Source organism: Molothrus ater, chromosome 14 (assembly GCF_012460135.2).
Source record: "Molothrus ater isolate BHLD 08-10-18 breed brown headed cowbird chromosome 14, BPBGC_Mater_1.1, whole genome shotgun sequence".
In the NCBI taxonomy this organism is placed as follows: Eukaryota; Metazoa; Chordata; class Aves; order Passeriformes; family Icteridae; genus Molothrus; species Molothrus ater.
In genome coordinates this window covers 14,666,222-14,690,594 of record NC_050491.2, presented here as the reverse complement: position 1 = coordinate 14,690,594, position 24,373 = coordinate 14,666,222, and the positions used below count along the sequence as shown (strand labels likewise).

The following is a 24,373-nucleotide window of genomic DNA, read 5'->3' as shown; positions in this document are numbered from 1 at the left end:
ATTACATTTCTGCTCTGATTTTACTGATCCCCAGCCCTTGGCAGAGCTTCCTTTTGAGTCTCCTGAGAAGTAAAGTCAGTGGTCAGCACTTGCTGCTGATGCTGCAGCCAAGAGCTGGGGATGGCAGAAAGATCTGGGGATGGCAGAAAGATCTGGGAATGGCATAAGGATTTGGGAATGGCAGAATGATCTGGGAGTGGCAGAAAGATCTGGGGATGGCAGAACATCTGGCAGAAGTTCAGTCTCTCCTCACCACAGCCTGTACCTGGAGGTCCCATGTGAAGTCAGGAGGATTTGGAAGTGCCCATGGCTACATGTGTGTTGGGCAGTGTCAGAGGTATCTGGAACACTTTGTGCTTTGCTGATAAAATCCCAGAGCGTTAGGAAATTCCAGGGTTCACCAGCTGGGAACAGCTCTCAGACATCCACCCAAGCCCCAGTATGGTCACAAGGACATTGGTGGCCGTGATCTTCCACACCACTGCCCCAGGAGGTGGGACAGCTCTGCTAATGCCAGCAAATCCCTCCCTGCCTCTAAACTCACAGCCATGGCTCTGGATGCAGTACATGGAACCCTCCACACAGGGGGGTTCTCAAACTCTCTCTCCTAGAGCTGAAGCAAACAGCTGCATTGCAGTTTTCCACCCTTTTATTTCTGAAGAAGAGTGTGAGAGAAGCTGTTTCCTGCTTTGCTGTGACAACCTCCCAAGAACAGCTCCGGGAATGTTCCAAAGTGTGGTATCTCAGCCCAGCTCTGCCTCAGGAACTCTCCAGGTGGGGCTGATGCCCTGAGCCCACCTTGGACATCTTGGTGCTCACCTTGTCTCTCCATCCCACCTGCAGAGCCTGGAGGTCACCTGAGTTAGGAATATTTTAGGACATAGATCCTGTCTTCAGTAAACAACTACACAACTCTTGTCTCAACAGATCCCCAAGGAAGCATTTAAGCACCCTTTTTATATAAAAAATAGTGGGGTTGATTTACAACCATGAAATGTCTGGTTTCACCTCTACAGTGAATAAAGTCTAAATAAACACACACCAGCTGTGGTGTCTTCATGCCAAGGGGCTCCTCAGCCCCAAACTCTTCTCAATAACAGCTGAACCATACCAGGAATCAGGAAGGTTTTAAACTCCCTGGTGAGCTTGGTCCTGGTTATTGAACAGTTTCCAAATGGTTTGGAATTGCATTGAAGGGCTTTGTGTCGCTCCAGCATTCCCAGAAGGAACACCCTACTTGGATTTAAGTCTAGACCTGGGAGACATGCTGAAAAATATCTTGTAGTAGATGTAGACATTGATAATCCTCAGCAGAATTCCCAGGATGTAGCTGAGGGACCTGAGCAGGGCCGCGGCCGCGCCGCAGAGCTGGAATAGGAGCCCCAGAGGGCTGCGGGAGGGAGAGGAGGCCCCGCCGGCCCTCAGGTGCTCATCCAGGAGGAACAGGGCACACTCTGCAGCCACCAGCGCCCAGATCACCCTGGAGAGCAGCCTGGCGTTCCTGACCGTGCGCAGGGGCCGTGACTCCGAGGGCAGGAAGGTGATCAGGTAGGCCTCGAAGGCCACACAGCTGAGCAGGACGCAGCTCACGTGGGCGTTGGCCGTGAGGAGGATCCGCACCACGGCCGAGGCTGTGGGAGAAACACTGGCACCAAAACTCCCCAAAACCACGTCAGAAACAAGGCTAAGCAAAACCAGGATGTCTGCCTGGGCCAGGCTGGAAATGAGGACTGCAGTGGACTTGGAGGAGACCTTGGCAGACTGCAGGAGGATCATGGTGTACGTGCTGCCCAGCAGCCCCAGGAGGGTGCTGACAGCGTTGGAGGAAGACAGGACAAGGTATTGGATATACTTCAGTGCCAGGTATCTTCTGAGATCTTTCATGTGGTCTCTCTCCATTGAAATGCCAGTTAGGGAAGAATATCTGGAATACATATAAAAAACCCCCCAGTGATTAAAGGTAAAATTAATAGGACGGATTCCAGGCAAATTATGATGGACCTGCATTTGTACAGGCACATTCTGGTGTCAAGAACAGCTTGGAGATGATGCCAGCTCAGGATCTGAGCTTGTATTTACACACTCTTATCATAAATAGGAGTGAAGTTTGTAAAGTGCCTGGATATTTTTAGGTAGCAGCATAATTTGTGTAATCTTGCACCGTAGGGGTGTAAGTGTGAACTATCCTTGTCTATGAAAGGGGAAAACCAGAAAATGATAAGCTGCAGTTCCTAGAAAATATTAAAATAATCTCCAAATTCAGTTCTAACAAAAAAAAAAATAAACAAGGAAATTGTTATCTAAATGGGAGAGATGAGATAAGGAAGAACAATGTGGGTTTCTCACAGATAAAGCACATTGATTGAGCCCAGCTTCCTGCTGTATCAGGGTGATCAATCCTGGTGGGAACCAGGCAGTGTCACATAGCTTGAATTTTCTGAAGAGTTTCAATACTGTTTCATGAGGAATTTTTAGGGAGGAGCAAGGTAAGAAATGTGGCCTAGGTGAAGCTGTGGTTAAGTCATACACAGCTGGATGGGATATTGAGGGAAGGCTTGTTCTCAGGAATTTGAGGAATGATGTGTCAGGTGGGGCTCTGCAGAGATCTCGCATTTTGTGGTTTTCACGAACTGTAAGAAGGAAGTCAGCAGAATTTAGGCCTTGACTGAAGTGTGTGACAGTTCTGAGAGCAACAGCTCAAAAAAGGTGTCACTGAAGAAGTTTCAAGGAGGCTGATCCTCAGAGACTGAGCCGTGTGTAACAATTTTATTTCCCTCCTATTGAGCAATCTCCATTTGTAAATTCCCAGAATTCCCAATGTCAGCACCTTGGAGCTGGTGTTACAGAGCTTTTCCAGTGCATTACCCAGCAGGTCTGGGTGGTTGCTTAAGTCATCACCGGGGTTTAATTTTGCTGGGACGATGGGAAGATGATAAGTGATTCCCATGAAATGCACAGAGCCAGGTTTTTGAGACTGGGATTCCCATTGCTTGTAGAGACTTGACTGGTACCAGGTCGACTCATCTGAGATTCACATGTGCCTGTTCTCCTTTGTCTTTGAAGTGTCTGATCCAAATTGCTGAAGGATTACTTTGGGGAAGAAGTAGGAAAAGACTTCTCCCTGTATTTCAGCAGAGTCAGCTCATCCTACCCTCGCTTCCCACAGTGATTAAGTGGAAAAACAATTCTGCATTTTGTGGCAAAAGCAAATGATCTTAGAGGTCTTCTCCAACCTTAATGACTCCATTATTGGTTTGACCCTTTGTTTTGATACAGAGCACCAAAGCAATTCCAATCTAATGGAACAAACCCTGAATCCACTACATGGAACTCATGCAAGTCCCCAGCTCCAAGAGGAGGAGAACCAAGCCATGACATGTCCAGCTGAATCCTGATTTATCTTCTTATCTTCAAGCAAGTTACTCCTTTGAGAGGTACATTAAGGATCTCCTGTCATTATTTTTTTCTTGCAACCTACTTCTGTATCCATTTTCATGAATTATATTTTTGAGGAGATAAATTACATGCCTTGATAAAGATCTTTGCTCATTTTAGGGCTGGATTTACAGCAGATCTTATCTATGTGGAGCATTTGAACTCAGAGCTTCTGGATTTTGGCTCCTACCTCGCCCCAGGGTTTGGTGATGAGTCCAAGGAGGAGCGTTAGGAATCAGGAACAGCCGGAGAAGCCAGGGGAGGTGCCCAGGGCAGAACCCTGAGGAGCTCAAAATGTTTCTCCCATCCTCTCTTCTTGAAACTTCAGCATTTTCCATAGTGCTGCAGGCATTTTCTGAACACCACGGTGTCCTTTGGGAAGGAACTGGAGCTTCTGGCTGGAAGGTGCCTTCCTGCTTTCTGTTGGTGACAGCCAGAGGTATCTGTCCCCTCATTCCATGGCTGCCCCTTGAGGCAGGGTTGCTTCCAGGGCTGCCTCCTGCTCCCTCCACCTCTTCCAGACTATAATTTAGGGGTTAAAACTGTCATCCAGAATGCAGCAGAGCCAGGTTTGATTTCCTCCTTCGCCTGAGGGCTTTGAGATGTTTATCTCCTGTGGGTGGACAGGGATTGTCCTCGTGCTGAAGGAATCTGGGCACAGTGTGAGAAAACAGGTGACACCCCAGGCCAAGGGTCGGGGATCAGGAGCAGCCCCACGGGTCACCACAAGGGCATTTGCACATATCTGATAAGGAGAAGACATCCCAGTTCCTGGCACTTGCTCCAACTGCTGTTTGGATCCATCTGCTCCTGTGAATGAAGCAAAGCTGGGAGATGTTCCCAGGAGCTGGAGCTCCGTCCATGGAGAGCTCCAGAGGCCCCTGGCAGAGTTTTGGCACTGCCAATGCACACCCTCCATGGGGACAGGGGCTGGGCTGTGGCAGGAGGAGGCAGGGAATGCTGCCCACCCCACAAGGATGCTGTGAGGGCACAGACCCTGCTTCTGTCACCAAATCAGTGCCAGAGAGTGCCCTGGGCATAGCACTGGTCAGACACAGCCTCTGCACAGGTAAGAGAAAGGTAAAATTGGGTGAAGAGCAGGTGCATGAAGAGAGCACAGGCAGGGGCTGAAGCCACGAACTCCTCCTGTGTGGCTCACCTGAGCTCCCACTGCCAGGATCCCATCCACAGCTTCCTCCAGCTGGGAAATCCCACCAGCCCACAAAGACATTTGGTGAGGAGAGAGCAAACCCTTCCCCCTGCCTGCACCTGGGCAGGTGGGATCACACCAGGTACGGGAACAGGAGTGAGGAGCTGTTTCCTGAGTGTTTCCAGAATGGCCACACTCGGTGGAGGAGGAAACCTGAGCTTCACCCTTTTATTTACAGTTTTCAAAGCAGCTCTTGTGGCCTGTGGTTCAGGTCACCCACAAGAGGATTCCTGCACATGGGCAGGGACACTTGGACAGTTTTTGGTCAGGTGAAATCTAAGTTCAAGCTCACAGAAGGTTTCCTGAACCAGCACTTGGTGTTTTCAGTGTGCTATTTTTTATTTCCACAGAAATCTCTCCTGACACACATCCCAAATTCCAGTTAATAATAACTGCCCATTTGTCATAAATACATTGTTGTAGTCTAAGGGATACCCAAAAATACCTCTGGCTCTTAAACAAGTAATTTCTTTCGAAATTCCTCCTGGAATGGTGTCAAAGAATATAGAGAAGAGGAGAACAAATTAAAAAGGCAGATTAGCACTGAATATCCCAACAATAATGAGGTGCTATTCCTTATTTGAAAAGGAAAAATACTTACATTTTCTGGAAGAAGCAGCCAGGGATAGTTTTCTGCATCCCTGCACACTGTATGATGTCTCAGCAGAGCTGAAATGTGCCGTTTCCCTTGGAATGATTCCTGGTTTTTATACAGAGCACCCCGTGTTCGGCTCCACGTCAGAGCTGGGGCCACGGGATTTGTTTTGCTGGGCAACTTCCTCCAGAGCTGGTTTCACAAGGATTACTCACTGGAATCATGGTGCCCATTAACTTTCAGCTGTCTGGAAAAACTGATGGCCTGAGTGGAAAAGGAGTCCCAGACACTTCCTCACACACAGGCTGGAGCAGATTACAGGGAGCCATCCCGGGCTTGTCTGGGTGCTGCGTGGGCCAGCACAGGTTATCCATGAGAAAAACCCTCTGAGCACAGGAGGGATGTCCCTGGCACGGCGGGACTGGGCTATCCTGGCAGTGTTTGTGTTGGCGTTGCCTGGGATACCCAGGTTTGGCGCTGCTGACGCTGCACTCCCGCTCCTCATTGTTCTCCCGGGTCGGAGCCGAGTCCTTCCCTGTTTCAGGAAATTTCCTCCCGAGGCATTGGTGGGCAGCAGAGCAGCAGAGGAGCATCCCACAGGCACAGTGGGGAGCAGCACAAGAGCACATCCCCAGCCACACACGGAGCACAGCTCCCAGGCTCCGGGTGCTGATCCCACACCTGCACCAGGACATGGGAGCAGGAATTGAAAGGCAGCGACTCCGCCTCGGTTCTGATCAGCCTGGAGGGTTCACTGCCTGCCCCACACCAGCCCTGCCATTCCCTCAGCGTTTCCTGAAGCCATGGGGAGCTGGGGAAGGATAAAGCAGTGGAAATTCCAGGTGCTGCAAAGGATGGTGCAGGCTTGGAAGCCCAGCACTCTCCTGCTCACCTGGAGACACTGGGGAAACATCTGCCAAAGGCACCCTTGGAAATAGGGACTGGGCTGGGTGGCAATTAATAGAATTTGTGCTTGGATTACATGTGTAATTATTCATTTTTGTATTTGATTCTAAGGAGTGGATTTTGCCAGGGACTCTCCATAGCAGTTCTGTCTTTTAAAACTTCTGCTATACTTCACAACTTATATTATCTTTTACAAGTCCTATTCTATTTCACAACTTCTGTTCTGTTTGCTTTTTTTTTTCCTTGCCTGCCACGATGATACAACAGAACCAGCAGCTGCAAGAGCACAAATTCTGCAAACTGGCCACACTTTTCTCAGCAGCTGAAAATTTCACAATGATTTGGGGACAGATAAGATCTTCCCCTGTGCCACCCACCCCATGAAAACAGCAGGAAACTCCCTTTTTGGGGGAGGTGGGAGGCTGAGATGGGGGGTCTGGCCCTGGCCTGTGCCCAATTTCACCAGCCATGGGGAAGGTGCTGGAATCTTTAATCAACCCTATAATTTCATCATTTCATCTTTACCTCCCCCGTGGCTGGTGGCTCCTCCTTGAACCCCCCCAGTGCCTCCACAAATAGAACAAACACAGCTTTCCCAACGAATTTCTGTTTGCTGGGAACTGGTTCCCAGTATTTTTCCATAACCTGTTTATTTTGTGCTACACCTTTGTTTGATGGCCGTGCCCAGCTCCCTACAGTGATTACAGTGCCCTTTGCAGCTGAGAACTTTCTCTTCTGGTTTTTTTTTTTTTTTCACCCTCAGCTACTGAAGTTAATTAGAATTCAGCACTATGTAAGAAAATTTCAGTTTTCCTCTGTCTGAAGCGCTTAACTTTTGATCCATGAGTTTCCATGAGTTTCACTTTGGCAGCCATAGCTCATCTGGGATCAGGGAAATGACATCATTGGAATATTTTGTATTTTAAGGACTTTTTTTTAATACACTTGAAGATTTCGAGGAAATTGAGGGAGGACAATTTTCTTTGCAAATAACTTTGCAGTTTGGTCCTACAAACCAGGAACTGATTCTTGTTCCTTGGTGCTTATCCAGTTATCTGGTCCTGATGGTTCCATCCTGATCCCTGGGCTGATTGATGGCTCTGCTACTCACAGTCTGGGCTGCTCTTCTCATGCTTTCCCTTGGTTTTATTTTCTCTTGGGTTGTTTGAGAAATCAGAACAGCTCCTGTCAGATTTTCACCCAAGATATCCTAGTTTTCCTCTCGTGAAGGGTCTCCTGCCTGGACATCTGACTTGACATCATTTCCCATCTTTATTATCCTCAGGGAATGTGCATTTCTTCAGCACCTTTTGTGACTCCCCCTTGAAGTTCTCCACAATTCCGCCTCTCCCTCGCCTGGCAGAGTTCAAGAAGCTCCTTTTCAAAGTCAAGCCCAGCTGAATGACTGTCTCTTCTGGCTGGAAAAGGGAGAAGGAGAAGCCAGGTAAGTATTTGCAGGTGTGAGGAGGGGTTGGGAGACACAGGGCAGGGTCTGGAGGACAAGAGTGACCTGTGACAGCTCCCACTGCCACACAGCCAGAGCCAGAGCTCCACTGGCAGCAGAGCAGCAGGAGGCTCCCAAAAGTGCTGAGCTGACCTCCATGCCCTTCCTGATGGGAAACCAGCAGATCCTGCATGCTGGAGAAGCAGGAATTGGCAAAGGTCAACTGTCCCTGCTGGTTCAGGTGTGAATGTGTGACCTGGGTGTACCCTGTCCTCTCTCAAGAACATGAGTTTCCCTTTTTCACCTTTTGAAAGAACTCATCAAGAAAGGAAATCATCATCTTGCTTGTTTTATTGCCATTATTATCCATTTTCAGGGCAGAAAAGGAAATTACCTTTTAACGAGAGCAAATGAGGGATAAAGCATTACTAATGGAATGTTTGTGCCTTGTGGACAGCAATTCCAGACATAAAACAGGATTTCATCAGCCCCTTCTCAAGAGCTGGCAGGAAAGATTTCCTTACAGGGAGACAGGGACCAGGTTGATGGCACAATCCTTTTTTGTAAAGGTGTAGAATGGATCAAGATAACAGAAAAAATGCATAAAGTGCTGGTGATTCATAGAACTGGGAGGAAGGACATGGTGCAAGACATTTAATGCAAATCTCAGTGTGCTCTGCCTTCCTTCCTCACTAATTCCCATTTCCAGTGCAGAAATAATCGTGGAACAGCACTTTGGGACACGTCCTTCTTCTAGGAGCTGAGGTGGAAATTCCCACAGCTGCCCTTAGCTGAAATTTCGGGAATAGCTTGAAGAAGTCTGGAAGTTCTCAGCTCTTCTAAGGAATCGTGCAGGGAGGGCTGAGCTTCCCCAGCCCTGCTCAGCTCCTCAGGGCCCTCATCCTGCAGAGCTCTGCCCCTGCCTGCTCCAGCGCCTCCCAGGAAAACCATGGAGCTGCTGGGTTTCCCCTGTGCTGTGCCAGGTCAGACCTCTGCGGGGCTTCTCTCAGTCTGCTCAGATCAGTCTGGTTCCAGTTAAACTCTGTGCTTCCCTTTGAGTCACAACATTCCACTGCTCAGCTCATCCCCAGGGATGAGGCTGGCAGGAATTTCCCTGGAAGCCACAGATTTCCTCTGTTTTCTGCTGAACTCACCCACCTTCCCCACCCTGATACTCCCCCCATCCTGGCCGGGCTGTCTCCATCCCCACCACGGACCCATAGCAGGAAATTATTTCCATACAGGGTGTTCCTCAGCCACAAATTTTGCCACTTTTGCCATTCCAGTGCTCTCCCCCATCCCACCAGGAGGGAGGCAGAGGCAGTGTGGTGCTGGGATTAATCCAGGACATGGTGCCAGGGCCACACCTTCCACAAGGAGGTACCAGCCCAGAGGGGATCAAGCAGAAGTGATGTCACCCCATGGCTCTTCCAAAGAAGATTTACCTGGAGTAGGGTTTCTCCAACTTTTACACCGTGTTGTAAAGTGAGAGCAGAGCAAACACTCATTGCAGTGGCGATGGGTAAATGTAAACTCATTGGAAAAGCCCAAAGGAGCTTTTGGGATTGGAAAAGGACCGTGAAGGAATGGCTGGAGCGTGGCAGGATTGGAGCAGGTGGAGCCTGTGCTGAGCTGGGATCTCTGAGAGCTCCCTCAGAGCCCAGCTGGGAATCCCAAACCACCAGGGGCAGCTCCAAAGCCATGATCCATCTCCACCTGGATCATCACACAAAGCAACCCTTCCTCCACAGGAGGAAAGCAGTGCCTGAGGAATTACTGCTCCCAGAAATCTCTCCTGTACGAACACTGGTTGTCTTCAGCTGGCAAGGGCAAAGTTGTCAGAAAGAAGAATTTATTATTTCTTTAACAAACAATTCTAGGAGCTATTTTGGGTGTTATTGTTGCATAAGAGAATAAAAGAGGAAACCAATTCTGTGCTATGTTCATGCAATTCCCGTATCAGCAAATATGTTTGCTTTGGACAGACGACAGGAATTAGGAAAATGTTTCCTAGTGGGACCACACAGATAGATAAAAATAACTTCTATAGAAAATCACCTAATTAAGAGAGTGACTCAAGTGGGCTGCTGCAAAATTTTGGGAGATCTGAGCTGCCAGCCTGGGAAAATCCTTTTGGATTGTGAAAATCCCCAATTCCCTGCAAAGGCCAACTAGGGTTTGGGTTTTTTATGGCAAAGGCCAATTAGGGTTGACAGCTGGGAGAGCTCCCAAAGAGGTGGGACAGCTGTAGCTCCTGTGGTCCAGGGGAATGGGAGGAAATAGAGGAAAATTTTGGTTTCTGCTCAAAGAAATTCTGGTCATCAGTGCAAGTTGTTATCAGGATTTCCGGGCCTTATCACTTGGCAGATCACAAACTCTGCTGAAGCTGATAAAAGATCTGGGGGCAGGGGGAGGAGACATCTGTTAAATGGAGCATTGCCACAAATTTTGGTGGGGTTTTTTAGGGTCTCATGAGGGTTTTTCAGAAGAAATTGCCTTTCCCTGGCAGCTGAAGCTCCACAGGTGTCACCTGTGTCCCCACAAACCCAGGACAGTGCAAGTGGTCGCCACCACAACCTGCACAGGGAAGGCTGAGGGATTCCCAGATTTCTGCAGCTTTTTGGGATTTGTTCTTCCCTCTCTTTTGAAGAGAGCAATGGGACATGGAAAATAGGACCTGTGAGCCACCTGCTGTTCCTGGCAGTGGTTGTGGAGAGCCAGAAGCTCTGGAGCTGGTCCATGGAAGGGATGAGCCAGGTGCTTGTGCTCACACAGCCCAATGGATTTGCTGTGGACCAGCTACGCCTTCCCAAACCTGTCTGGAAAACAAAAATAAAAGCTAAATACTGCTGCTCCTGTTCCATGGAGTCCTGCTGCACCTCAGGAAAAAGGACTTTGGGAAAAATCAGAGGGAAAACAGAGCATAGAAAGAATAATGGGAATAAAGCACAACTAAATAAATAACGAGGCAAAGCAAGCCTCTGCTGAACTAATGGCTTGTGGTTCCTGCAGGGAAAGGTTGGGATCTGGGAAAACAGCTGCCTGATGCTTTTATAATTCTGTTCCAATATTTAAAGGCAGGGATGAGAGGCTGAAATTTGATTTTTGAAGCAATAGAGAGACTTGATTGTGGATGGATTAATTATAAGATAATGCAGAAATCAGTTGTCAGCCTGGAAGCTCAACAGAAGCAGAGCTGATGTGACTCAGAGAGCCTCAGATGGCCAAAAAAGGGCCAATGTTAATGATGTAGGGTCTGCAGGGAGCTGGAGTCAGCCAGAATTCTCTGAGATCAGAGAGAGTTTGCACAGAAATCCCAGTTCTGCCCAGAAGGGGCTGGGGTTGGGGTCAGTTCAAGGTCATTCCCAAGCCTGACCTTGCAAAGGCAGCAGGGTCTGATGCACAGACAAACACAGACTAAACAGAGCTGTGCTGAGGTGATTTATATCTCTGGTTCCTCAGACTGTGACAAAATGGGAACAAAATCTCTCAGAAATTATTTCAGGGAGCTCAAAGAAAATTGGGAAAAGACCCAAATCCACCAGTGACACTGACTGGAGTGAGCTGCACCTCTCTAACTCACAAAATGATGGCTCAGAACCAGCACAAACAGGGGTTTCAGGGGATTTTTTGCAATAGGTGATGAACTTCAGGCTGTACCAGGTGGTAATTACAGGAATCTTTCACCTCCTTGCTTCTCAGCACCTGGAAATCCATTGGAAAGGGTGAAAAAGTCATTAATTCCAACAGAATCATGTCCCAGTTTTGCAAAATCTCCACTGATATCAGAGCTATTTTTCATCCCCCCATCAGAGTTTTTCTTTACCAGCAGTATTTTTGTGTTTTGTGGGATGTCCAGATGGATGGAAATAGCCAAGTCTCCTTTGGCCTTGAAATTTCCCAAACTCACCCTCAATATGGTCATAAGTCTCTAAGATAATATATTTATATAGAAATACTTGAGTTATTAATATTAAGTTATGCATTTAATAGCTGGTTTGAGCTGGAGATCAACACTCACAAATCACTTTTATATGTGGAATCACTTTTATCAACTGGAATGTTGATCCCAGTCCTGACTGTCCCCAGCAGGGATTGACAAGGGCCACCAGCCTGGCCTGGGATGGTCCCCAGGCTCCATCACCTCCTGGAGCACCACTGAGACATCACTGATCACAAGGCAGGTGATCCTTCTGTGAAATAATTTTTATTATTTTTTTTAGGAAGAAAGCTTTCCCACTGGTTTCCTTGGCCGCTCCCCTGTCCTTTCCCAACCTAGGTAAATATTCCATTTAAAAACAAATTCCTGGCATTTTATGGGCCTGGGCTGCACAGAGCAGCTGAATCATGGCAGAAAAAGAGTAAAAACCTTCTCCAGTGAGCATTAAAAGAACCTGAAAGAGCCATTCTCAGCACATGAGATAAGAGCAGGTAGTTATATAATTGAGGGATGATTCAGAGCTCAGGGGAAGCATTTTTGGGCTGATCAGGAGCTGATAGCTGCCCTGGCCTGAGAGCACATGTCATCAAATCCAAGCAGAAAGGATGGGAGGTTTTGATGCAAACAGTGGGAGCAAAAGCAGCCCAGAGTGGTGGTGAAGGGTGGTACAGACCACACAACTGCTCACCCTGATGGAAAATGTGAATTATTGTCAGGCAGATCTAACAGTGACATTCAGGAAATGAGAGGTTGTAACGATTAAAACCAAAACTGTGATTTCATAAAGATTTCTGGTGATATCTGCTGCAATCTGCTGTAGAAGCAGAGCTGCAGGAGGGCTGGAGATGGGCACTGGTGGTGTAGGAACATCTTTTCACAAATTCTTCGTACTTGGGGTGTCCTTATCTGCCCTCAACTCTGCACAAAGGGCCTGATTAAATCATCACTTATCAGGGGCTTTCTCTTTGCATTTTTCCTTTCAAGTCAACAAGAAAACAAAGAAAAAAGCTCTCAAGATGAGAACCTGAGTGCTCAAAGAACAGGAAGTTTCTGACACTCTTTCCTGTGGTGTTTTTAACCAAACACTTTGCATATCTGGTGCTCCAGATCCCTCACTCTGGAGGGCTCAGTTCTTGTTGTCTCCAGTTCTCGTGCTGCAATTGCAAACCTTGCTCTTGAAGAAGGGAGGGTTCCTCAATGATTCCTCTGGGAATCCTCAAGGATTCCTCTGGGAATGAGGAATTCCTTGAAGAGGAACCAGAGTGTTTTTTCCACTGTGTGCTCCAATTTATTCTGTTCCACAGTTGAATTTTTGGGTTGGCCTTGGCCTCCCTGATGTTTCCCTTGGCTGAAGAGCCCAGGCGTGTCCAACCCCAGGTTCCATCCGGCCTTTTCCTCTCTCCAACAGCTTGATTAGGCTTTTCCCATGTTACTTTGGCTGGTTTTTAATTATGTCCCTCCAAGGTCTTACCTCTCTCCCTGTTCGTGCAGGGTCCATCTGATCCCTGTTGTATTCCTTTGGGAATTAAAAGCCCAGGACTGAGCTCCAAGGCTGCTCCAAGTGATCTCAGTTTGGACGTGGGGCTTTCCCTGTCACTCAGTAACAGAATCATCCTCCTGGTACAGATCACCTTACCACCCAAATATAGCTCAGAAATCCAGGAATATTATCCTAAAAAGAAGTAAAATGGTACTTGGGCCCATGGTCTTGGCTTGGCAGTGCTGGGTCATTGTTGGATAAATGATCTTCAGGGTCTTTTCCAACCTAAATCATTCCAATGATTCCAGTTCCCCTGGTGGTTAATGTGTAGCACCTGCAAAATGAGGTTTCTCCTGGGAAGTTGATCTTGGCCTTGTGTTCCTCATGTCTTCCCAGGGCAAAACTGTGAATGAGAACAGAGAGCACAGGTGCAAATAAAATAAAATGGGAATAATTAAAAGGTTAATCCCATGGCAAAGTATGTTTGATCATCAAAGATTAATTATGGAGGTTTAATTGACCTGGCATTTCTTCTTAATAGCTTTTAAGTAAAATCTGACTTTCACAAGGCTGTAACTCCACAATTAAAATGGAGCTGTTCAAATGCAAAGCAGGTTTTGCATCCTGATGGATTTTTCCTGAGAAAAGTGTCTGGCAGGGGCTGCAGCTTAATTCCAACACAAGATTCTGAACAAGATCTCTGGGATTCTGTGGAAAATACTGAATGTGTGCTGTGTCCCAGATAATTCTCCAGCCATCCTCAAATCCTGAGCATCGCTTCAACATCGCAAGATACACTCAATAAATTCAGGCTCCAGCTGCCACCCATGACAGTTGAACTGGGGGATCTTTGAACTCTTTTCCAATCTTGGTTATTTTATGATTCATTAATTCACATGAGTTTGCCCCTCTGTTTAGATTTGAACAAATTTCCAAGAGCTATAAGCCCTAAAAATAATATTGGTGCCAAAAATCCACTTATTTTCATGCTGTTTATTCCAATCCCTTTCCCAAAAGAGAATGCCAATTTGCACAGGCTATTTCTGGCTTTTCAGTTTACTTTCCAAAAGATTAGAGCAAAATTTAATCATGAGGAATTTTTGCCTTTGTGCTGTTGAGTTTTCTGGGAAATTTGTTTTCTCATCTTCCAGCAAGAAAGAAGTCTGGTGGATTTTGTTGTGAGAAAGCTCTGCTGTCAAAAAATGATCATCAGAGAGTTAAAATGTTTGTTTTGTGGGTGAGAAAGGCTCCCAATAGCCCCACTTGGGAGGGTTAAAGTCACTGGTGGCTTGCAAGGACCTTCACACCCAGTTCCAGCCTGAGGGTCTATAATGCACCTTTTGGTCTGCCCCATTCTGGGAAAAATATTAGGATGAAAAGATCATGTGGAGAGATTTGGTTATAATACAGATTTCCCATTGGTTCTACAAAACCAGGAGAATTCATAGAATTCCCAGCTTCTCATAAGTGAACCATGAGGGATGGGGAAATGTTTTCAGGCTGTTTTTCCCTGACAATGTTTCATCTGAAAGGGACGTTGCACATTCCCTGAGTGTTTTCTCTGTGATGGGACGTGTGAAATACCAGAGGCAGAGCTCAAACCCAGCCCTATCTGCCCCATCTGCTGCAGCCCTCATGTTCCACATACAAAACAGGAAGGGGAAGCAGCAATTGGCTCTATCAGAACAGCATCTCCAGCCAGAGTGGCTCTTTGTTCTCACAGGTTGAAAGTTGGAACTGTGAAAAAAAAACCCAACCAAGGAAATGCAGCTTTTCAAGTCAGCAGTTCAATGGTTTTTAATGATGATGGCTTTAACTTTTTTCTGAGGTGCTTGATTACCTCAGGCACTCAGAATGCCTTTCCTGGCACTTGGGGATGTTCAGTGCCTGGTGGAGCCCACCCCATAATGACTCTGGAAACGTACAAGTTCAAGCCCTCTCTTTCATAAAACCACATGCAGAGTGTGACCAGCTGATTGCACATGGGGCAGGTCCTGCTGGGTCTTTCACCCACCAAACCACAGCAGAAGGGTGGCTCAGAGTCCTTGTCTGGAGGTTTGGCCTCACAAATCATCCTTTGATTGAAACATCCTTTCCAGAAGTTTTCTTTGTCAGAAGAACCTGAAATGTCTGTCCTCTGTCCCAAAGATCCCTCCAAACCCAGTGTGGATCATTTTAGGGAGGAGTAGAACTGCAGCACCAGGAGCTGTGGCAGTGGGGACAGCCCTGTCCCTGTCCCCACCCCATGGCAGCTCCACTTCCCAGAAAAGGCCACGCAACTCTCCCTGTTGGATTTTTGACAGGAAATCCTGTCAGCAAAACAGAAACAATCAGTTATCCCTGGCTGATGCCTCTGGTCCTTCCTAGATTTGTCATCCATCTCCATCTCCACCTCTTTTTCTGGGGAGAGATCAGCATCATTCTCCAAATGTTTGGGATAACAAAGGCTGAATGTGGTCCATGCGCTCAGTCCTGGCAGTAATTTATTTTATTCATCTCAGCAGAGCAAGTGCTTTATCCCAAAAAATGCTGACTGGAGACCATGCTGAAAGTGTCCAACTATCTCCCCATCTTCCCTCAGTCTTCTTTTCTCAGCAGCCACTCAAAAAGTTGTATTTGCAGTAGGATTTGATGGGCTGAGTGATAAGGGCTGAAGTTTCCTTCACAGGAGGTTCCACAGCTCTGGTTTCCCACAAAACACAGGGAATGGGAACTTTGTTGGCCTTATGGCTTGGGATGGAGCAGCTTCTTACAGCTGCCAGTGCAGGTCACTCATTAATATCAATCCCTAAAAACCAAGGGGAGGTGGAGGCAGTGTTGGAAGTGTGACAACAACTCAGATTCCCTCTGTTTGAGCTGGGTGCTGATAACACCAAGGATCCAACCCCTGGATAAGCCATTCCCTTGAAAGTTGGACTTGATGATCCTTTTGGGTCCCTTACAGCTCAGCATATTCTGTGATTCTATGAATTCCCTGTGTTGAGTCCAGGGAATAAACAGACCCAAGTTCAGGTGAGAATAGGGGGTGATCCCCTGGAGATGCAGCTCCCATTGAGGGAAAGGAGCTGATACAGCAAAGGGGTTCCCCACCCTTGGCAAGCAGCAGAAATGACTTCTCCAAACAAGAGGAAGCAGAGGAGGAGGGAGCTGAAGCCATCCCCCAGCAGCTGCTGACAGCACTGTTCCTCCTGTGGTTTTGTGTCACCCGAACAGCGACTCAGCCAGCCCGGGGCTGACCCCGCTCAGGGACGGCCCTGACCCAGCACTTCCAGGGGCACAACCCACCTCTTTCAGAATGACTGTGGGCTGCCAGCCCTCAGGGCACAGAATTTATTGCGTTGAAAGGCTCTTCATCTCCACTCACACTGGGGGGACACCTCCAAACCTCCCCTTCCCTCTGCTTTCCCACCCTTGAGCAGTGGAAGCTCATCTCTGTTCCAGGGCTCTGTTCCAGTGCACTCCCCTACCAAGAGCTTTCCATCCTCCTTCCCTCACATTTTTTTCCCCTTCTGCCTTCCTCCTGTGCTTCATTCACTTCCAGGAGGGACATTCCTGGGATGATGTCTGAAGCCATGCACATTCCAGGTGTGGCTGGCTGAGTCCAGCTGATCAGGGCAGGCAGAGAATTCCCAAGACTCCATGCCTGATTTCAGGCATCACCAAAATTCTGCTTTTCTGGAGAAATCCTGCAGCTGACACTGCCCCTGGGAGTTCCCTGCCAGTGTCACACAGCCCAGCCCACTCCAAATATCTTGGGGCAAGTCTGAAGCTGGGACACCATCCTTTTCCCATGAGATTCCAAGAGAAAGGAATTGTTTTGGGATGTCATAGGAGAGGAAAGAGAATGCAACATTTTTAAGATGTTTATTTCCTCACGAAACCCCACCTTTCTGCTCTCCCCATCTTAAACAGCCAGAGTGGAAGAAGTTGCCAGTGCTAGAGGGCTTTTTCATTCTCTCTGGGAAGTATTTAGGCTTTTAGGAAGTTGTCTGGAAATCCTGCAGTAAAGAGATAAGCAGTGTGCTGGATCAGTGGCATTCAGGACACTTGAGGAAGGGCTCAAGTTCTTGGAACGTGGTGCCATTGGAAACTTCCTGGCAGGAGTTGCAGGAATTTGAGGTCTAGGGGGAGAAGGCAATGGAGGATCAATCAGTGCTAAGTGACAACCCCAAAGCATGGTCAGGCTTTTCCCAGATTTGGATGGTCCTGTCACTGTGATATTTTATGAAAAATCCCTTCGCCAGGATTTTTCTCCTGAGAAGCCTCAGAAAGGAAATGTAAACAAGAACTATCTGATTGCTTGGAATGTGCTCTGGAGATTGTTTACCAACAGGTGCATCTTTGATTGGTTCCATGTGAACTTAATGCAATCCCAGTCCAGCTGCGTTGGGACTCTGGTCAGTCACGAGTTTTTATTATCATTCCTTTCCAGCCTTCTGATGTCTCCTTTCTCTTTCTTTAGTATACTTTTAGTATATAATTTTCTTTTAATATAATATCATAATATAATAAATCAACCTTCTAAGAACTTGGAGTCAATTCTGATCTCTCACCTCATCCTGGGACCCACAACAACACCTCAACAATTAGTAACCACATGGTCCCAGACAGATTTCCAAAGCCTCATTTGTGTCTTTATTCCTTATCCCATTGTCCTTTGGAAAGGGAATCAGAGGAATTACAGCCCCAGCTTCAAATTGCTCCTATCAGACCTGAAGGAGATCACTTTGTTGGGCTCTTCTTCACCCTCATTCCTCTGGGAATTCATCCAAGACTCCTTTTAGGAGTCCTCCCCTCCCCTTGCTGTCCTCTGGATCTCCTCATATTTTGATATATCAGGGAGGTAATGTTGTCCTTCCCCCCAAATTCCACGTGTCATCTTTGCCACATCATGTCAGAGCTGCAGTCTGAGCTCCTCCTGGATTCAGCATGAAAACCTTTCCCACCAAAACTCTGGCTGCAATCCCAGCACATCTGGAGCAGCAACAGCTTCCTCAATCCCACACCAACCTCAGTCTGACTTTGCAACTAGAAATCTTCCTGTTCTTGAGAGTGAAAGCCAGAAAAGAAAAAGGAACAGAAAAAAAATATAAAGAAAAGGAAAAGAAAATGAGAAGGAATAACTGAGTGGCAAAAAGCAGAAGGAATGGCCAGAAATGGTAGCAAAAAAAACAGAAGAATGGCTTAATAACAGCAGAATGTGCACCACAATTAAAACAAACTCAAGAGGCAGCTCCCAGCACAGGAGATTGCAGGCAGTGCAAGGAATTGTCCAGTCTTGGAGGCTCTTGGACCTCCTTCCTTGAAAATCTTCAAATTCAGGTGGGACAAGCCCTGAGAATCCTGGCCTGGATCAACTGAAGTTGCACTGGAGATCTCCTGAGGTCCCCTTCAGCCTGAATTATCCCATGATCCTGCCATTTGACTGTTCCCAATATGCTGCCAAGCAGCTCTTGGGAGCTGGACAGGCTTCCTGAGCACGGGTGGGTGAGGAAGGGTGGGAAGCTCTTGGGAAGGTCACAGGGAAAAGGTGCTGTTCCTTCCCACACACCTTCATTGTTCATGGAGAGTGAGGTCAAAGAGAAACTGCCATGTCCACAGCACCATGGCTTTGGAAACCCCAAAAGCAGTCATGAAAATGGAGCTGGGGCAGGAAAAATGGCTGGGAATTCTCCCAGGAAGTCACACAACAGCAGCACAGTGGGAGAGCTGTGCTGGTGGGGCTTCTCAGCTTCACAGAAACGTGGGGCCACTGCTGCCAGCACCTGGAACAGAGCTGGACAGGCTGAGCCCAGGGACATCAGCACAAGGTGGGAACCGAGGATGCCCATGAGGACAGGGAGATGTCCATGAGGACAGCGACCCACGTGGTGAGCTCAGCAGGGCTGGCTTTAATCATAGAATGGTTTTGGGTGGGAAGGGACCTTAAAGCCCATCCAGTCCCACTCCTGCCATGGGCAGGGACATCTTCTACTGGAACAGGTTGCTCCAAGCCCTGTCCAACCCAGCCCTGGACACTTCCAGATGCTCCAGTGCTGCTTAGAGCTGTTTCCATAATGGATAAAGGTTTCTTCCCCCAAAGGATTCCCCACTGCCTTGGAGAAGCCAAGAGCTGCTGGGTCCCACTACCCAGCCCCCTGTGACCATCCACATTCCAGTCAAACCTGGGGATTGGAGAATAGAAGAATTCCTTAACTCCTTAGAAAAAGGTGGGAACACCACATTATACATCCTCAAAAGAAAGCCAATATAATAAAATGAAAATTCAGAGTGGGACAGCCCACACTTAAAATATTCAAAATTGAGAAAATACTTCATTTGATATAGCCACGGAGCTTGTTTGGTTTTGTTTGGGGGATATATTTTATTTTTTATTTGGGTTTGTTTTTTTTTTTCTTTTTCTCAACAAAGCCACAGTTGTTTAAAAACAGATATACAAATATAGAATATTTTGAGATGCTGGAAGAATGGAGATTCGTGAGAATTCTGTTTTCCCTTTGATGACACCAACATCAAAGAGTCTCCTAAAAGCCATTTCTAAACAAGGTTGTTAACACTGATGTCAGAGGTGAGCTCCCTGCCAGTTACAAGCAGGAGTAAAATACTCACAGAGCAAACACAGGGAGGGAACCCCGGCAGTTCCCACCAGACCGGGAGGCGTGGGCATGCCTGGAAGCTCCCAAGTGCTATTTCCTCGGAAGGTGGGAAAACCTTGGAAAAGCTGAAGGTTTCGGGGTCCCGGTGGGGCCGGGGCGGGGCCGGGGGCGGGAGCGGGGGCGCGCCCCGCTTTAAGGGCGGCGAGGGCGCGCCTGGGACAGATCCGCGCCCGCTCGGACCCCGCAGCGCTCCGGTAAGGGCTGCACCGGGGCGGGGGTCCCGGTCCCGGTCCCGGGTGAGGGTTGGGGGCTTTGCCTCGGTGCCCCCCGCTTGTGCCGTGTCCCGCTTTGAGCGGCTGGACCCCCCCGGAGCGCAGCCGCGCCGCTAATGAGCTGCGGCGTTAATTGATGATAGCTCCGTTCCCGTCCTGTGTCCCCGCTCCGTCCCCTCGCAGCGGGGATCTGGGGCTTGTGAGGGGCAGTTTGGTGTTTTGGGGCATTCCCGTCCCTCCCCAAATGGGAAATGCAGAGCCCGGAGCGATCCTCGGGATGGGGATGCTTCGTGTTTGTGCTTGGAACGAGCGGCAGCAGCGGCTTTGTGCTTTTGGGGTGTGTAATTAAATTGAGTGTAATCTACTGGGGCCAGAGATGCTCCGAGAGCTGGAGCGCCTCTGCTCTGGAGCCAGGCTGGGAGAGCTGTGGGTGCTCACCTGGAGAAGAGAAGGACCCAAGAAAACCTTAGAGCCCCTTCCAGAGCCTAAAGGAGATCCAGGAAAGCTGGAGAGGGACTGGGGACAAGGGATGGAGGGACAGGACAAGGGAATGGCTTCCACTGCCAAGGGTAGATGGGATTTTAGGAAGGAATTCTTTCCTGTGAGAACCTGGCACAGGGTGCCCAGAGAAGCTGGAAGTGTCCAAGAGACCTGGGAAGGTGTCCCTGCCCATGGCAGGGGTGGAATTGAATGAGCTTTAATGCCCTTTCCAACACAAACCAGTCTGTGATTCTATGACAAGCTATAAATTTATCTGTGCTGCATCAGACTGGGAGAATAGCAGTAGTTCAGGGTTTTGTTCCCTTTGAGAACCCTTTCTCATCCACTGTGGTTCCCTTTCACCCAGTGAGCTTAATTCACCAGCACACAAATAAACGTCTCAGTGAACCGTGACTGTACAAATAAAAAAGTGGCAGAAGCAATGTTTGTCTTCAATTCATGATGCAAATGTAAAGCCTCAGCTGGGAAATGCTCTTTTGTGGGATTCTTGTTGATTTTTACAGATGCGTTTCTGGGTGCGACATTCTCTCACGCTTTAGCAGTTGGATTGCGAATGTCAGTTTACTTTTGGTGGAAAACTCAAATTACGTTTAGAAATATGATAGAAAACAAGTCTTGTTTGTCTTTTGGACAAATACCTCGAGTAGTTGTTTAAATTGTGGGCTGGTTGCTGGAGTTAAGGCTATAATGTAATAAAAGCATAAAAGATCCTTGACATGTGGACTGGCGGCTTTGTTCAGGATTTCTAATGAACATCAGTCCCTCTACCCTCGGGCAGTGACAGTCCCCTCGCTGACACCTGCTCAGCTTTTGCTCATTTCTGCATTGCAGATAATCAAAGGACTCTTAAAAGAGTACAAACACCAAAACAGCTGAAATTTAACTGACACCTGGAAGCCTTGAGCATCCCAGAGCAGTTCTGAATTCTGACTTCGGTAAGTCTGGGGGGCAGACAGAGAACCTAATACTGCCAAGTTATTTGTATGGGTGAAAGTACATTTATCAGCAATTTTGAGCATATTCATGGTACAGTTGTGGGTTCTCATGGCTGATCTTGACCCAGCTTCTGCTTTTGTTGTTGTTGTGGTGTCCTGTTATTTCAGCTGGCTCTTGTCCTGCAGTTCTGCTCTCGCAGCTTTTCATGGTCTCAAGCTGCAAGGGAGGTTCTGCACTTGAACCATTAGAAACTGAAAATCAATCAAAAAAAAAAAAGGAGAATCAGGGCTGAACAATTATTAGGGTCCAGGACCACTCCTCCTATTTTAAATTCCATAGAGCTGTTGTCACCTTCATTATCCCTCTCTGCTGTTTTGCTGAGTAGCTACCTCAGTGTGGGAGGGGTTAAGAGATTTTTTTTGGTAATTTAATGTCCTGATGTCTTGGCCTCGAGTTGCACCAGGGGAAGTTTAGATTGGATGTTAGGAAAAATTCCTTCACCAAAAGACTCCTCAAACCCTGGAACAGGCTGCTCAGAGAGGTGCTGGAGCCATCATATGTTCCAAAACGTATGGATGTGGCACTAGAGGACATAGATTAGTGGTGATCATCGTGGTGGTGCTTTATGGTTGGACTTGGTCTTAAGGGTCTTTTCCAGCCTTAAAGATTCCATGGTCCTGTGATGTGATTCCATGAGTCTGCCACATTTTGTCACTCATAACCAGTTTTTGGTACCTGGTGAGGAAAGGTGGATGTAGCAGGCATGGGTCAGATCCACACCCCTTCTCAGCTCTCTCCTGAATCAGATGACAGATTTTTCCTCTTATTTCATCACGGATATTTATTTTCCTGTCCTGCTTTACCTCACCTGCACTTTCCCCCCTCCAGGCCTGACACCATCCCCAGAGAGCTGGTGCCTCAGCCAGGGCACCATGACAGCGCTGTCTCCCAACCTGTCGTGCCACAATTCCTCCATCGACGACTTCCGCAACAGCGTCTACTCCACGCTCTACTCCATGATCAGCATTATGGGCTTCGTGGGCAACGGCGTGGTGCTGTATGTGCTGATCCGCACGTACCGGCAGAAAACGGCCTTCCAGATCTACATGCTCAACCTGGCCCTGTCCGACTTCCTGTGCGTGCTCACGCTGCCCCTGCGCGTCATCTACTACGTGCACAAGGGCCACTGGTTCTTCAGTGACTTCCTGTGCCGCCTCTCGTCCTACGCGCTCTACGTCAACCTCTACTGCAGCATCTTCTTCATGACAGCCATGAGCTTCTTCCGCTGCATCGCCATCGTCTTCCCGGTCCGCAACATCAGCCTGGTGTCGGAGAAGAAGGCCAAGTTTCTGTGCGTGGGCATCTGGGTGTTCGTCACGCTGACGAGCGCGCCCTTCTTGCGGAACGGCACCTACCAGCACGGCAACAAGACCAAGTGCTTCGAACCGCCGGAGAACTCCCAGAAGACAAACATGGTGGTGATCCTGGATTTCATCGCCCTCTTTGTGGGCTTCATCTTCCCCTTCGTCATCATCACCATCTGCTACACCATGATCATCCGCACCCTGCTGCGCAACTCGCTGCGGAAGAACGAGGCCAACCGCCGCAAGGCCGTGTGGATGATCGTCATTGTCACCGCCACCTTCCTGGTGAGCTTCACGCCGTACCACGTCCTGCGCACGGTGCACCTGCACGCGCTGCGCCTGCGGGGCCCCGGCTGCGCCGACACCGTATTCCTGCAGAAAGCCGTCATCGTCACCCTGCCCCTGGCAGCTGCCAACTGCTGCTTCGACCCCCTCCTCTACTTCTTCTCCGGGGGAAACTTCCGGCAGAGACTCACCACGCTGAGGAAGGCGTCCTCCTCCAGCTTGTCGCAGGCCTTCAGGAAAAAGATCTCCGTGAAGGACAAGGAGGAGCAACCCTTTGGAGAAAACCAGAGGGAGAATGGAAAGGCAGCTGTGGCTCCTTTGTAAGGAGGTTTGACTTTCCCCTCAGAACTCTGGTGGGGGATGGAGATCTCTGAACTCTTCCAGAAGATGGGATGGAGGCTTTCAGGCCTTTGTTGCAGTTAAATAACTGTGGACAGTCCCTGGTTTGTGGTACTTGGTGGCAGAGCCACTGCTGGGGCTGGGCAGCCCCTGGGACCCCCAGAGCCACGTGGGACAGAGCAGCCACCACCAGCAAGCTGTGGAGCTGCTGCTGAACTCCCAAACTCCCTCCAAGGCTGTATTTGGGCATTCGCTTCATTTCACAACTTTCCAAGAGCGTTAATTCCCCGAGCCAGCGGGAAATGTACACAAAGCTTGCAGCGCGTGGGGAGCTCCTGATGAACAGCGAGGGCAGAGTTTCACAGGAACTTCAAACAGCTGCCAAGTTATTTACACAGCAAGGCCAGGATAATTCCTGCCCTGCTCCCAGCTGCCTCTGGATTTTGGTTTTTATGATCATTATGTGTGTTTTAGGCTCCCAGAGCTGTGCCTGGGCTGCAAATTGGGATGGGCCCCTCTCTCACCCACACTGAGCAGCTCAAGAGGCTTTGGTGGGCAGCAGATTTGCCAGTGTTTTCCCAGTTTCTAGAAAAATCCATGGGATCAGTTGTAGAATTGAACTATCCTACTGTGCAGGATAACTTAGGAATAAGGATAAGAGGGAGCCTTATTTCAGTGGGACTAGTCCTGAAGTGATGGCTGCAGGATTCAGAATATCACTCCAGTTTTTGGGGAAGTTTTAGGCAAAAGTGGAGCTCTGCATGCTTGGAGTCAGATATGCCTTTCTCAACTATTGGCCAAGGGTGTTAAACTAATAATAAATATTAAAAAAAGCTCTCTAGGATGTGTGGTTCTGTTCCAGAGTGTTCACCTCACCCACTCCTGGCAGCAAAGAGGCAACACAAGGCCCTTGGAAAGACTTTTAGGAAGAGCTGGAGATTCAAAATCTGAGTCTGGATGAGATGAGATGCTGAAAAAACATTGGGCTGTTTTTCTACTGTAAAGAAAAACTATAAACTCTTGGATGGAGGGAAACATTCCTGTACTTTTCCAGAGGATCTGCAGGAAGG

General features: G+C 48.3%; 2 protein-coding genes across 2 annotated transcripts; one reads left to right on the top strand and one right to left on the bottom strand.

Moving 5' to 3' along the window:
- Positions 1 to 1,084: 1,084 nt before the first annotated feature.
- LOC118698752 (lysophosphatidic acid receptor 6-like) lies at positions 1,085 to 5,304 on the bottom strand. Its single transcript, XM_036402259.1, has 2 exons — positions 5,247 to 5,304; positions 1,085 to 1,924 (listed from the first exon to the last, which is right to left on the bottom strand). Exons 1-2 carry the CDS (start codon positions 5,282 to 5,284, stop codon positions 1,234 to 1,236), a joined length of 729 nt encoding a protein of 242 aa, XP_036258152.1. The 5' UTR covers positions 5,285 to 5,304; the 3' UTR covers positions 1,085 to 1,233.
- Positions 5,305 to 22,247: 16,943 nt separating this feature from the next.
- On the top strand, positions 22,248 to 23,352 carry CYSLTR1 (cysteinyl leukotriene receptor 1). Its single transcript, XM_036402330.1, has one exon. It carries the CDS (start codon positions 22,248 to 22,250, stop codon positions 23,286 to 23,288), a length of 1,041 nt encoding a protein of 346 aa, XP_036258223.1. The 3' UTR covers positions 23,289 to 23,352.
- Positions 23,353 to 24,373: the final 1,021 nt, after the last annotated feature.

What these genes read in the sequence shown, in the direction of transcription:
- LOC118698752 (XM_036402259.1), bottom strand. Translation starts at nt 5,284, where the DNA reads ATGCAGAAAACTATCCCTGGCTGCTTCTTCCAGAAAAT. An exon ending in GGCTGCTTCTTCCAGAAAAT is followed by an intron (nt 1,925 to 5,246) that starts GTAAGTATTTTT and finishes TATGTATTCCAG; the next exon opens with ATATTCTTCCCTAACTGGCA.
- CYSLTR1 (XM_036402330.1), top strand. Translation starts at nt 22,248, where the DNA reads ATGACAGCGCTGTCTCCCAACCTGTCGTGCCACAATTCCTCCATCGAC.